The sequence below is a fragment of the Epinephelus moara genome, chromosome 6 (genome assembly GCF_006386435.1).
Source record: "Epinephelus moara isolate mb chromosome 6, YSFRI_EMoa_1.0, whole genome shotgun sequence".
Taxonomy (NCBI): Eukaryota; Metazoa; Chordata; class Actinopteri; order Perciformes; family Serranidae; genus Epinephelus; species Epinephelus moara.
The window spans coordinates 24,740,805-24,756,191 of NC_065511.1; the positions used below are offsets into that span (position 1 = coordinate 24,740,805).

At 42.5% G+C, this 15,387-nt stretch overlaps 1 protein-coding gene across 2 annotated transcripts in view; it reads right to left on the reverse strand.

Moving 5' to 3' along the window:
* Window positions 1–14,123, reverse strand: part of LOC126392413 (protein argonaute-3) — a 36,537-nt gene extending 22,414 nt beyond the window's left edge. For both annotated transcript variants that reach the window (XM_050047794.1, XM_050047793.1), the window contains exons 1-4: window positions 13,311–14,123; window positions 776–947; window positions 381–501; window positions 35–243 (exon numbers count right to left, since the gene is read on the reverse strand). In XM_050047794.1, the coding sequence (XP_049903751.1) occupies window positions 35–243; window positions 381–501; window positions 776–947; window positions 13,311–13,329 (521 nt within the window). In that variant the 5' untranslated portion in view covers window positions 13,330–14,123. The remainder of the gene's footprint in view (window positions 1–34; window positions 244–380; window positions 502–775; window positions 948–13,310) is intronic.
* Between the last annotated feature and the right edge of the window lie 1,264 nt (window positions 14,124–15,387).

Sequence of the window (15,387 nt, forward strand, 5' to 3'; positions counted from 1 at the left end):
AAAACTAAACAAAAAACAGGCCAAAGCAGCTCACTTCATGGAGGGCAGGTGTCGCAGCACCACATCCACTGCGTGCACAGGGTTGGTGCTGATAGGCTTGTCCAGCTCCAGGGGATCAGGCATGCTGCGGCCAGTCAGCACCTCATGGAGCATGTGCCAGCTGACCAAAGACACAAACTTGATGGACACCTTGAAGGGTCGATCTTTCCCTCCCTCACCTGGCAGAGTGACGTCCAGGTCCACCTTTGGAGAGAAAGAAAGAAAGAAGAGGGGTTGAGAAAGGACAACGAAGATTAGATCGAAAGAGAGTGAATTTAGTGAGGGTAGGATTCAAGTTTTGTTTATTCATGTCATGTCTGTGAGTCTTTTCTCCAGCGTACCCCTGCAGGGGCCACAGGCAGTGGGTTGGCTGTGTACAGGCTCCTCTTTCCATCATAGACTGGCCTGCGATCCCCGAAGATTGTCACCTTAAAATGCTGCACCATTGAGTCAACCACCTCCCTGCACGACAAACACACAGCGAGTTTCTGTTATACTGTGGGTAGTAAAATGTTCACGTTTAAGACTTCATAAACAGCAGTTAACCTGTCAAATCAACAAGTATCAATAAGCAAAATATTCTATCAAAAGGTATTTATCTTTTGGCAAGACTCCTGTGTTATTTCACACAGCAACATATCAGTTAAATACCTTTTTCTATATGGAAACACTGTGTTATCACTGAGATAAGGTGTAGAACAACTTTTAAAGATACTGATCGGAGGGTCCAGCCTACCTGTTGACTCGCCGGGGACACTTGTCAGGCTTGATGTCCACCTCGTAGAGGTAGACATCCATCTTGGGGATCTCCACCTGGAAGCAGTTGGCCAGCAGCTTGATGGGCTTCCCCATGGTGCCATAGCCAGGCCGCCGAGGCATGGCGAACAGGGACTGGGCCCCAACGGCTCCTGGGAGGAGAACAAGGAGGGGATAGAAGGTAATTTAATTTTTTTAATTTAATTTTATATACTTTATTAATCCCAGAGGGGAAATTCAATTTTACACTCTGTTGTCAATTACACACAGGTCCGAACACACACATGCACAAACTGGACCTATACATGCACTAAGTGGAGAGATGTCAGAGTGGGCTGCCCATGACAGGCGCTCCGAGCAGTTGGGGGCTTCGGTGCCTTGCTCAGGGGCACCTCGGCAGTGCCCAGGAGGTGAACCAAGTCCCTATAGACTGAGCTACTGCCGCTCCAAATCAGTGGAGATCAGATTGAGGTCATTCACGAGGCTGAATGTATGCACACAGTGAGCAGGTCATGTAATATGTAAAGCTCAGACCAATACTGGCTGATCACAGATGCTGTAACAGTCTATCAGTTTGTTTATTTAACACACATTACTTTTTATCTTAAGTGTAATATTAATAATTTAATATCCTTCTTCAGTTGATAACTTTGTCACAACAATTTAATACCATACTTTGAGGTAGATTTGCCAAAACAAAATGACATTTAACTATGACATTGTACAGAAGTTAGAACTAAATGAAGCTGGCTGATTTTTTTAAGGTACTGTATTATTCCTCTGTCTTTCAACTACCCCTTCAGTGGCTTGTTGGCACTGCTTAGTAAAAAAACAACACACACACTATAACAAGGTAGCAAGTGCCAGTGAATTTCCAAATAGGAGAAACAAACCAAAATAAACACATCTCACTTCACCATTTGAAACATTATACAACACAAACACATTCACTAAACTCTATTAAACCATTACGTCACACTTGGATTGAGAACACTGACAAAAGCACAGAAATAATAAAGATGTATCAGGAATTAAAACCAGTTTCAAGATGAAGAACAGGCGCCTGCATGACATGTGCATGAGCATTTCATAGCGTACCAACTTTTAAAGCTCATGGACATAACACGGGCTGGCACACACTGAAAACACATACCATATATGGAGCATCTGAATTAGGAAGTACACTGATTGGCAAATTAAGCAGTTTAATGGCAATAAAATGAAATTTATAATAAAAGACAAATGCTTACAGTGTGGTGATACAGAAATTCTGCCTTCATAATAACACCATAAACACTGTCACAATTAAGAAAATACAAGAGCTGAATAATGTCAGAGAGGATTTCCACTGACGTAATTAAATTTTACTGTGAAGGAAGTAAAAACTGTGGCCCTCCAATATGACAGACTCACACCTCAGAATATGTTAACTTTAAATACTGTGATGGAAAATGTACTGATAATTTTTTATGACAAGAGGACCAGCAGGCACAAATCAATGCATAATGATTAACCTAAAAAATATACTGCTGCACACTTGCTATTGGAATTGTTCTACAAGACAAGGCAACATTTACTACTGTTAACTGTGTAATGCCGCTTACATCAGAAAATGTGTTAGACTGGGTTATACAGTTCTCACGTTTGTTCTAAAAAGTGGTATTACTGCACGTACACACACACACACACACACACACACACACACACAAAAAGACCATGAGATGTCTTGGACATGAGTCACTTTGATCTAGAAACAGTGAGTTCTATTTAACTTCATGTGCCACACTCATGTCAGTGCTATTTTTGGCTCTGCTGCGGCTTGCCTTACACATCACACTTGACACTACAAATGGTTTTGCTGACGTGCTAATACAATGTTTGGATGATGTTATTGTACATTTTGCTATTGTTGTGCAATAGCCATCATTGCCTCTCAAGTATTACTTTGTTTGTGCCCCCTTAAAACCCCACAGCTATTATCTTTTTTCTCAGTTTGATTCAACTCTTTCGTTCTGTGTTCACAGCCGTGGGCCTGGCACTCTCTGGTCTCTACTTAAAAACTGCCCCAAATGTGTCATTGATAAATGAGAGTCATGGCTGAGTGTGATTCATCACCGATTTGACTCATAAGCTCACATGTGTGGGTGATGTTGGGGTTGAGGGCCCTGCTGAGGGGAAGTTCATAAAAAACCGTCCCCACAACAGAACAGAAACCTTCTGTGAGGTAACAGCAGACAACATGAGCAACGCTGTTTGTTTACAGTCGGGCTTGGGAAGTGTGTACTTTCTGCCCCGCTCTCTTTTTCTGTTTCTCCTTTGGTGGGCTGCGAAGAGGAGGCGAACGGGGTTGATGAAGGGTAAAGGCCTTGTGTTTGAAAAAGCCTGCTGGGATAAAATGATGAAAAAGAGAGGGAAGTCTGGAATTCCTGCCACGGCTGTCCCTCTCCTACTAAACCAAGTGCACACAAACTTTTGTGATGGTAATGCACATGGGGCCCTCGATGAAACTTGTGAGCTAAGCCTAATTTCACACATACAGAGTGACAAAAAGAAGGAAGACAGATATTCTGGTAAATCTTCATTAAGGCTACAGAAATAAACTTGTCTACCACGGATTGTGATCTGTCCTAATTCAGTCCCCCAGAGCTCGCTCAAGAAGCCCTCAATTCAAACTTCAAGAGGGTCTTTCGTTACTGAGAGCACTTTTTTTCCCTGATGGTCCTGGTGAAGTCGGAGCAGCAGGAGGAGGATAGCAGGGAGTGGCGGGATTAGAAAGCGGGCAGGGTTGGTGTTTTCCGGCTTTCATCTAGCATGAGTCACAGAGCCACCACGGGCGGAGAAACTCGCAGCAGAGCATCCTTGAGTCCTGGATTCGGCAGTGGATAAACTACAGTAGCTATGGCAGGGTCTTACAGTGAGGAAAAAAGGAAACTTGTAGCAAACAAAAAACACACCACACACGACTTGCGAGGACACATTCAAACACACACAGCTAGCTGGTTTAGTTTCGGTATGACACCCACACACAGACTTACAGAAATTTGTAGCTATACTATTGCACATAAACACAAGATAAAATAGGTTTATATTTCCCATATTACACCCTGAAGTATCTGAACAAAAGTGTTCAAACAAATCATACCCGATACAAGTTAATCTCATAGACCAGACCTGATGACACAAACTAACCTGTGGACACAGACGAGACCTTACAATATCACACACACAGCAGGCAACACGCGGTGATATTGAAAATCAGCCAGGCATGTCACAGATGTGTTGTGCAGCATTTTCTGAATAGCCAACCTGACCCTGATCACTCAGCATCACATTAGATACCTCCCTCTTATCTGCCCTTCTTGGAAACTGTGTGTCTCTGTTCGCTCCACAAACAGACACAACAAACGTGCTTGTCCACAGGCAGGAGCGGGTGGGTCAGAGAGGGAGGTTTAACTGGGAGAGAGGAGTACTTCAGTCTCAAGCTTGTACAAATTTGAGTCTGCCTGTCCAATACTTACTGCCGCCAGCAATAAAGGGGATTCAAGGGCAGCTTGTGTAGTAATTACTGAAAACAGAATGTTTGAGACACCTAAGCAGTGTTATTACGTGATGACTAAGACAAAATGGCCATGCTCGAGGTTTGTTCGCTGTGTGGGAAGTTGTATAACCTCTGACACAAAATAAAAGGCGCTTGAATGAATGTACAGAAACATCCATATTCTGCAAGGCTACTAATCAAGAACATGGCAGGGACGCAATGACATCAGCTGTCAGTGGGTGACGCGTTATAGTCGGGGATGACAAAGAGTGAAAAGTCAACCACAAATCTACGCGGGCACATCACAGGCGTATTGACTTTTTGCACAGTGAGAGTAAGGGTTCAAGGAAACCTCCTCCTATTGAGTTGAAAAATGCCACACTGAATGTGCGCTCCCAGATAATTACAGGAAGGACATGCTTTAACAAACAGAAGAGAGTAGATGTAATCCTCTCCCTGTCTATGGGTATGGTTTTCATTTCCTGAGCCTGTAAATTCAGAGGGTGATACTCGACAAAGGAGGGCAAACACTTCTTCTACGTGAAGCATCCTTGTTAACCTTTACTGCAGCAAGCCACTCATTCTAGTTCCGGTGTTGGCTTGTCATCATACAAGCGTTTGTTTGACGAAGACATGCAATTGTATTTCAATATGTATATGGATACAAATGATTGTACTTTCAAGTAAAGCAGATATTAAATGTACTAAAATAAAATATTTTAATGCTGCCAATATTCTACAAACTTAATAGTAAGATCTTTATTTTAATACGCTTAAACCCCTGTGGGTTTGAAAGGTGGTGGTTTCAAAATGTAGGTAGTTTCCTCTTGCAAAAACAGGTCAGCTTGACTTAATGCCACATACTGTACTCCAATAGTAACATGGTTTCGAAATACGGTATTGAAACATCCACAGAAACTTTGCAAACTACTCCTACAAGCCCTGCAACATAATCCACCTTCCCGCTGTCCAGCAGCATGTCCAATATGCTCCAAACACTCATATTTCTGCCAACTTTTTTTGCTGAACACACAGCTTCAGTTTTCTGCTTGTGCACTGAGCTGAATTTGTGTGTCGCTTGTGCAGTTCGCTGGCAAACCTACTTTTGGATATGTACTGCCATTTTTGTTGGTGGATCAGTTTTACACAAGTAAACTGGTGAGGTGAAGAGTTGCTGGAGTCTTCTGTAGTCAAACTTCTAACGTACACGACATATTTGAGGTTAGAGATGCTTTTTCAGTGCCATTGTGACCCAGTCTATCAGCTTGTTAAGGTTTAGTATAAGCATTTTGTTCAATTTAATCCAGGTGCAGCTCTGGTATAACTGTGCATTTAATACTAACACGAGTAAGTTTGAAAGTCTGAGTCTCTTCTCTGAGATTTATCCATTCTTCATCAGTCATTTCAGGACTAAATGGATGAAAATTTCAATGCAAATCTATGCTATGCACAGCCAGTAACATGGTGAGCACAAGGGTTGAATTTAGTGAATATTTTGTAGTATTGCAATTCGTCAAATATTACCAAAACGCAATATGGACGAGTGCATACCATTATAAATGAAGCACTGTGGTGCTAGAGAGATGCTGCGACCAACAAATCATATTCCAGATGTAAGGGTTTCATGCTTGTTTGGTACAGACCCAAGCAAAAATCACATCATCTTACTTTAATTTTAATTTTTTTAAGTAAACTCATATTGCAATATTGGTGAAAATGATCTCAAAATTATTTTTATTCCCATATCATACAGCCCTAATTAAGTGTAAACAAAGCTGAGTGATACCATTCAGTATGTGAAGCACCAGTGCTACACCACAACACTGCACATGGAATAAATAAATCACATAAGTATTATATAACACCCCAATAATTGTGATGCCTCCCGTAGCTTAAAAATATTTTGCAGAAACATCTTAGCAATGTGAATTTGTTCCACTCTGCAGCTCTGCAACACAACACAGTCACACTGTACACAGTGGGCCGAGAGCCAGAAAAACTGGATAGTGAGAAGCTCGGCTGCCATCCAGGGCCTGCAACCCCCCTCAGCCACATCCCCCCCAGTACACAAACGTTCACGCTGCTAACGAGTGCACATGTCCACACACATACGGGCCCACACACCAACACACTCATACGCACACACAATACAGCTGTTGTGTTTCTAATCCACGGAGGCCTGAGCCGTAGGAGCAGGGCGAGTGCTCAGTGGCGAGGCACAATGGCGTCAGTCACAGCAGGCAGGACCTACAAATGAACACACACATGCACAGACGTACGCAGAAAGACTGATAGCTGGCGAGGAAGGATTGACGCATGTCACACATGGTCAGACTCCGCCCTCTTGTTCCCCTGATCAACCTCAAGAGTGTTTCATGTGGCACCCATGGGAGCCAAAGCAACTCTCTGCCACAGGTAAACACCAGCAGGCAGCCACATACTGACAGGCTGACAAGGGGCCTGGTCAGTCACAACAACATGCAAAAATGCTGAAATCCCCCTCAGGACGAACTTGAGGCTGAGTGATAAAGTGCATATGTGAGAATGAAGCGAGCGAGGGAGAGTACACCACAGAGAAATATTTTCAGAGAACAGGGGTGAAGCGGGTGGGGGGATTTGGAGGGGGTTAAGAATCAACTGTAGTGAGAAGCAGCTCTGACTCAGTGGCATTACGGAGGGCCCAACAGTCTTACTGACAGATGTCGGGGATGGATGGGTACACACACAAATACTGTGTATTCAGTTCACACACACGTAGTAGCTCTGTTAAACTGACCAGGAGATTCTACTCAGGCAGGTTAAATGGAGCCTTCTGTCCTCACAGGTTTGCTAGTCCGGCCTGAGTGGAACAGTGGACAGGGGCCAGGGGCTGTTGACTTTTTATGTTTACTTGGGCAGGATGACTGCTCTGTCAAACTGAGAGCTAACATGCAGTCTAATAAATTAATTAGAACCAAAACAAGGTAATACTCTGATTATATCAACTGTCGTGTCAACGTCTTAAGGAGAATATCTTAGTTGCATCAGTTTGCTCAAAAAGAAAATAAGCAAGATTTATTTGCAGAGGTTTTGAGGTATCTGCTGCAGTGTTGGAAGTAAACTTTTACGTCCACCTGCCACTGTGGCTCATGGATTCCAAAATCAAAATCAATCAGCTGCCCAATAGGTTACAACTGTTTTTTTGGCTGGTAAGTTAAGCAAATCCTGCAACCACTTGCACATTTTAGTCAACTTTTCATTTGTCATGCTCATAACTTTTAAGACAAGGTTCCTGTTTCTCTGGACAGTCTGCACCCCTGACAGCATACAGATTTCATTGGGGCTATTTTTCTCAACAACAAAAAAACCTGCCACAAAAATAGTTCATTTTGATTCTTCAGTTAATCTTTCAAAGTATCTACCAACTGTGTACTAAAAGCATACTAAAAGGGTCTACAATCTGATTGGAGACAGACAGAGAGAGAGCTGCATGAAGCAAATTAAATCTTCACGGAAGTAACTCTAACTTAAAATTTGATGGATTCGATAAAATCAAGTAGTGTAGTCACTGCGTGGCAAAGCGCACTTCTTTGTATCAATAAGACAAACACTCATAATGTGTGATTAATGGTTTGGCAGGCTGATAAAAGGAAGACAATCACTAGCCTTTTAAATATTTCCCTCTGGTTTTTGTTTGTTGTTGTTTGAACTTTATCTCCTAAACACAGGGGTAAAAAACAGGCCTGCATTTTTAATTACAATCAGCTGAAAAGCATTTACGCCAAACTCTTCAATTATGTACAAATGTACCTTTAATTTATGTGGAAGAAAATTACTGACTGTCCCTTTAAATGTAAGAAATTTGAGTTGCTTTTGAACTCTATTTTAACAATCTTCATTTCAAGACTGCATTGGATAATAAAGAGATACTTGAAGTCTTTCCATCTGCCACTGATAAACAGACAGACTTCTGTCTTTCCTCCAGCAAGACCCACCCCGACAAAACACACAGACTTCCCCTTCCAAGTCCCTCTCTTCCTGTCCACTACCTCCCCCTGAAACGAGCCCCTTGCAGTTCCCCCAAAAAACAGATCTCAGGAAGGGGAAAAGCAGGAGGAGGAGGAGGTGGAAAAGAAGTGTGGTCTGGCTGCTCTGGCGTCTAATCTCTGTGACACATCACAACCTCCAGCCTTCCTCCACCCCCTCTTCTGTATCCCCCCTTCTCCCACACACCCACACTCCATCCCTTGACTTATCCCTATGTCTACCCTGCCCACTTGTAGGAGTTCGCCATCAGCCCCACATTCTGACAACAGCATGTGTCAGCCAGCCTCTGTGTACTACGCCAACACATGATTAAGACTTGCTAGGGAACATGGGAAATGCATCAGATCTACTATTGCACACAGGGCCACGGGATTAAAATATAAGACTCCTGTTCACTCCTGTTCTCTGAATGAGGATGACAAATGGGACAACCTCTTACTTTACCCGCCCAGGACAGTCCAAAAACAGTGATGCTTTAATTCTAAGAATCATACACAATAAAATACTTGAAGAAAGACTGCCTTTGTTGTTCAACTTATGATACTAAATATCACTCACAGCATTAATTTTGTGGAAAAAAACAACCACAAGAACCAGGATACTTAAGATGATCTTGCATCGAGGCATGAGTATTTTATCAGCAGTAGATTCTGGTCCTTAATATTTTAGATTTATAGAATATCATTGACAATATTGGCCAGTTCTTAGTTATATGACCTGATGGAAAAATAAAAAAAACTCTAGGAGGTAGATTATTTTCATTATGAGTTAATCTGCCTATTTGTTTCCTGCTGAATCATTTCATCAATAAAATATCAGAAAAAAAGAAAGAAAAATGAGCTGAGTAATTTCCCAGAGTTCAAGGTGACGTCTTCAAAAGTATGTTTTATCCAACCAGCAGTCCCAGAATCTAAAGCTACTGAATTTATTATCATGTATGACAAAGAAAAGCATCTAATTCTCACATTTAAGAAGAAAGAAACCAATAAATGTTTGGCTTTTTTTGATTAAAAAAAAATATTTATACAAATTATCAAAAGAACTGCCAATCTACTAATTGGTTAATTGACTAAATGCTGCAGCTCTATATTAATTTTTTACCAGTTCAATAAAGGCAAGGGCAAGTCTCTTTAATACAATGAGCCTAAAGAGAAACAGCAAACCGAATTCTCCATAGAAACCTACAACAATATGCCAATGGTTAGCCTTATGGTTGGCTGGGGTTGAGGATGGGGGTTGTCTATTATCAGCGGGCTGCTTGAATGAACTGAGCATTATGGGGAGAGACTGCAAATCAAGTACTAAGCCCTACCACAAAGCCGACCCCACTGTCTGTACAAAATCCACAGAGAGCCAACCTACAAGGAGAATGACAGGGAGGACAGAGTTTCCCACTGAGGCACAGAGAGGAAAATAGAGGCAGTAACCAAGGACGAGGAGGGGGGTGGTGGCGGTAGCTGTCTGTGAATCAAAAAAAGAGCGGGAAACACAGGACTGTGAGAAAGAGGGGAGGGAGGAAATGAGGGGAGAGAAGGGCTGAAGAATACGAGTAACAAACAAACAGACGAGAGAAAAATGTCCTCAAAAATAGAGACATTATCCTCAATGAAACTAACACCATTCCTCTTAAATGTTAATGGACTGCAAAATTATACTAATCCCAAGCTGAGTCATCTCCAGCCAACTCAAATCCCACCTGCTTACAAAGTGAAGTGTGACAGGTGGAGGATGGAGGAGGCCCTCCAGCTGTACGTTATCTGCCATCTTATTGTCTTCCAGTAAGCTGCATCTCTCAATATGCACGATAATGTGTAAAGTTGTTGCCACTAGCGAACAGGATTTCTTTTATAGGCAAAAACTAGTCTTTTGTACAATTGATGGTCACAAGTTACCCAACCATACTGCTCAGTTAGCTGGGAGAGGAACACCTTGATAAAGGCAACGATATGAAAAGAATAAGTCGACATTTTAGTCACTGCATTCCATACACAAATCAAAAATTACATGCAAGAGATTATTTCTCTCTCAAATTCTCCACAAGCCCTCCAGTAACGTTAACAAGGTTAAGCCAATAATTGGACATTTCTGACCAGTTCTGCCGCTGCAACTTGGCCATAATGTAACATCACAGCAATACCAAGGCACAAGCTGTTTGTCGGCATGCCGCGGGGTTAGCACATCAAAATGGATTTGATTTGCTTAAGGCTCAAAAGCCTTGCACTCATTATATCCCCAGTGCTAAGCTCTCCAGAGCCGTGGTTTCCATGCCACATGTGCTGCAGCTTGAACTACTACAGGGGAGACGAGTGACTGTCAGTTTCTAAGTGGGCTGCGCGATCAATTTGCATTTTCTCACGCTATTCTCTGAGCCACTGACTGACGGAGTGATGGAGGGCCCCCTTTTAATCATTCACCCAGGCCATAGGACTCACTGGTTAGCCTATGGTGGTTAGTGATAGGTGATTGTGAACCAACACACATAGTATCGAAACCCTGCAGGGAAAAGCCACAATATAACACAGTAAAACATGTTTCTGTCTGACTGTAATAATGCACTAATGTCTTCCAAAGTGAAAGCATCAACCACACTGCTTAATAGACTTAATGTAAGACTGGCTAACTGTATACTCTACATGAAATTGCATCTAATGTGTTCTCATCCACTGATGTGGAATACTGTGCTGCAAAACAAACACCAACACAATCATGCCGAGTCCCCAGGTCTGCTTTTATGGCACTAATGCTAATTGAAGAGCTTTAAAGTTATAGTTGAAAAAGACTAGAGTACTGTAATTATAAGCAGAAAATTTAAATATTTGGTTGAACCTACTCACATAGTATTGTTGAACAGTTGCAGCAAACAGTGCTGACGGGTCGGCTAACAAAGCTATTCCAAAATTTAGTCCAGGACATCCTTTTCATGCTTGGAGGAGCTAAGTCAAATCTGGTAGAGGTGAGGGGAAATCCAATACGTCCCTTGGCAATATTGTATCGATACACTGATACCGAGTATCTTTTTTTTTTTTAACTATATAATTATTAATATTGCAAATACAAAGTAAACTTTTGGGAGCCTACTAAAATAATAAAATCAATTACTTTTTCAGCCCATTGGATACATTTTGCTGCAATAAATATGGTTGAAATGAGATGAACATACTGAAAACTTTATCTTAATATTAGATAAAACAGCTTTTGGTGCATTCATTTTCAGTTGAAAAAAGGTAATAAATCGCAATATATCGTAATTTTTTTAATCACAGTACTCAGCATATTGCATAACGTTGAAAATCACAGTAATATTCTATAGGACAGCATGGTATCGTGAGGGCTCTGGTGATTTCCACCCTTAAAATCTGGCACTACTTTTTGGTCGCAAACTTGTCATTTCACCTGTGAGAGCACACCAAATTAAATCTAGTTCAGAGTACACTTTAAGCTAAGGCTGGGTGATTTTGAGAAAATTAAATATCATGATGTTTTTGACCAAATACCTTGATATCGATGTTGAGGGTTGACAATTGGTGCTTTCTAACAATATTTACACTCTAAGATTTTAGATAAGTAATCTAAGTAGATAAAGACAAATAATGAAACAGCTGGAACAGTCTGGTAAGTTCAGAAAATGTTACCACTTTACTGTAATGCAGCCTTTAAAACCAGGATAAGAACGCTTACAATACTCTGATCTCATCTCACGATATCGATATATTGCCCAGCTGTACTCAAACACCTGCCCAAACACTTGACACATGACTGTTTTAGTCTGTTGAACTTCAATATAGGTGCTCGGTTACTGGGAAAACACCTCCTGTTCCCTCATGCTACAGACACTGAGAAATCTCCCAAGTGAGGGGAGCAGAGACGCTAATGAGACAGTGGGCAGCAGAGAGGGATCTCCTCTTCAGAGGGAGGGGGTGGGTGAAGAACCAACTGCTGTATCATGTGTCACTGGCTGATCAAGAGTACCTGGCATTCAGTTTATGGTCACACAAGTGGAAAGCTTCCGTTACAGCTGAGACAAAGCCAGGCGGTTCGGACTGTTTAACTGCCACTGTGGCCGAGAAAGAGACGTTTTACTGGCCGTGGCCTCTGGTTGACCATTTTAATCAGCGGGGCGAGACAGGAATTTGCAAGGTTGCATGAGGTTATTGCTTTAGATGAATATGTTGAGTAGCAAGGTTTGCAAGATAAACTCTGCAGGTTAAACTTACTTATTTGCTCCAAAAACAACTAAGGACTTTGTCAAGGAATTGGAAAACAGCAATGGCTAGATCTTTTATGCACAACCTGTATAAGCATGGCAAAATAGGTTAAAACCCTACCCCGTAGTTGCTGTGAGAGAAAGTTAGTGCTAAATATGTTGAGGCTAGTCTGGGGTCTTGAAAGGACAGAGAGTTTACCCACTGTGACCAGCTCTCAGGTGACTAGTCATGCTAGGTTTAAGCTGAACACAACATCTAATTCTGCACGGTGAAAACTAAAACCATGAAATATCTTACTAGTGTGGGAGAATTCCTGATAATGCAGGGGAATACCAGGCTTCACATCAGCACCAGTTTAATGAAGCCCACACACCTGGCTGATGATGCTAATGACTTAACAGTGACTGAGACAGAAAGCTAACTCCTCAGTACCCATGGGGAATGACTGGTGCATTTATTACAACAGCCACATACATGACTCTTGAGTTCAAAGAAGTTAAATTCAGTCTGGCATGACGGGGACTGTTTTTCATTACTTCAAGTTTGACTCATGTTTAGGCAAAATAACAGCAGAGGCTGAGAGACACCTACATGCTTCAGCAGGGCTGTCACAGCTGTAACATCCCCCATCATCCCGGTGTCTCATCTCACTGGCTAATGCAACCCTCTGGAAATGTAACTTTCACTGACACATGCACTGTAAAACAGTCAACAACTTAGTAAAGAGACGTTTGGGGATAATTTACCTGTAGTTCCGATTTCCATTCATGAGGTCTCTGCCCGGTTCACTTCCCGGATCACAGTAGTCAAAGGTTTGGGACTCTTCCTCCGTTCAATCCGGTGTCTCCTTCGGCAGTGCACAGCCTCTGCTGCGCTGAATGGCCGAGTGTCCTGGTCTCTGCTAGCTCCTCTCCCTGCAGACTGTCTACAGCGGCCCTACGGTACGGTCGTGTCGCCGACCGGGGGTCCTCAGCGTCCCCGTCCCCGCACACCGCCGCTCGCACACGGTCAGCGTACCTAATCCGATTTCACTGCCACGGCGAAAGCTACTGGTTGCTCAACGCGACGCTGTGGCAGTGAAAACCTGCTAGTTAGCCAAGTTAGCTCGCTAGCCAGGCTTTAGGAAAGTGGTAGGGACGGACGGGAGGAACTGTCAGGATATCATCACAGCGGGGTCACGGAGTCCAAATGAATTCCTACTGAAAGATGAACATGGACAGAGACGACATAAATTCGTGTCTTCTGCACAGCGACCGTTGGTGTAGCTACAGTAATTAGCTAACAGGCTAGCTCGGCTGCTGGATAGTTGGAATTCTGACAGACGACGGCTACTTTTATCGCGTCAAAAACAGCCGTTGACACGGCCCCGTCTCTCGAGCACCATATCCCAGCGACGTCGTCCTCCTGTAGTTTGTGTCCCGGTGCTAGAATAAAGCTGTCAACACCGGGCAGTGTCCGCCGAGAAGTGTCAGGGTTTCCAGTCTGGTTGACAGATCAACTCTGCGGGGCTTCGGTAAGCCAGCTAAATATGGTGAAGTTGCCTTTCTGACACCGACAGGAAGAGGTGGGCTCTGTGTCACCAGACGTCAGAAGAATCAACTCCGCCTTCACCCAAAGGTAACACTACGTTTACAATACTATGACAAAAAATTAAAAAAAATTCATGTTTTTAATACATCAGACGCTTTAATTTATTATTGCCTACATTTGTGTTAAGACTGGGAGTTTAGGGCTGCCATGTAAAATGTCCAAATCCAATTTTATCCTCTGTCCTGACTTGATTATTGGTTTAAAGGGGGACTTTGCACATTTTCAAAATTCATACATATTCCTATGGTCTAAGACAGTCCAGAAATATGAAACAAATGTACAACTCCCTCCCAAATCCATTATCCAGAGCAGGGGTGTCAAACATATGGCCTGTAGGCCTGAACCGGCCCACTAAAGGGTCCAATCCGGCCCCTTAGATGAGTAGACTAAGAGGTGCCAGGTTTCGGGCTCCCTCCAGATGTCCGAGCTCCTTACCCTATCTCTAAGGCTGAGCCCAGCCACCCCACAGAGGAAACACTTGTATCCGCAATCTCATTCTTTCAGTCACTACCCAGAGCTCATGGCCATAGGTGAGGGTTGGATATGTAGATGGACCAGTAAATCGAAAGCTTCGCCTTCCTGAACACAATACAGTTCTCCGATATAACAATGATTACTTACTGTGACCATGTTTAACTGAACGTGGAAAAGCTGAGACATACTGCTGACATTGCACTTATTTTTCTTAAGACATGTAAGGCTGTTCATCTGTTTTGTAAAAGGATGAATGTCTACAGAATGTACTTGAAATTTTTTACACAAAAAAGGGAAAATATTGGAGCTGATGGAGGTTATTGTGCGATGGTTTTATTGGTCCGGCCCATCTGAGATCAAACCGGGCTGTATGTGGCCCATGAACTAAAATGAGTTGGACAGCTCTGATCTGGAGTGCTAAAACTCAAATTTGTGATGTCACAGGGTGTCAAGTCTGGAGCTGCTCCACTGACAATGATGGGGGAGATGTTCTAGATGAGACTGGGAGCACTGACTGAGAACATTACAAGAGAATAAAGATCATTTTGGTATAAGAAAAAAGAAAACAAACAGTGTGGGTCCACAAAATCAGGCTCCCATTTATTATCTATGGTGCAGCTCCAGACTTTATTCTGTATGACATCACAAGTTTAAGACTTACTTCTCTGATTTCTGGGTTTGAAAGTAGCTTATGTTCACAGATATTGATTTAAATTTCTTAGGTGGTAGAAGTAACATACTGGAATTCTTTTTTTAGGT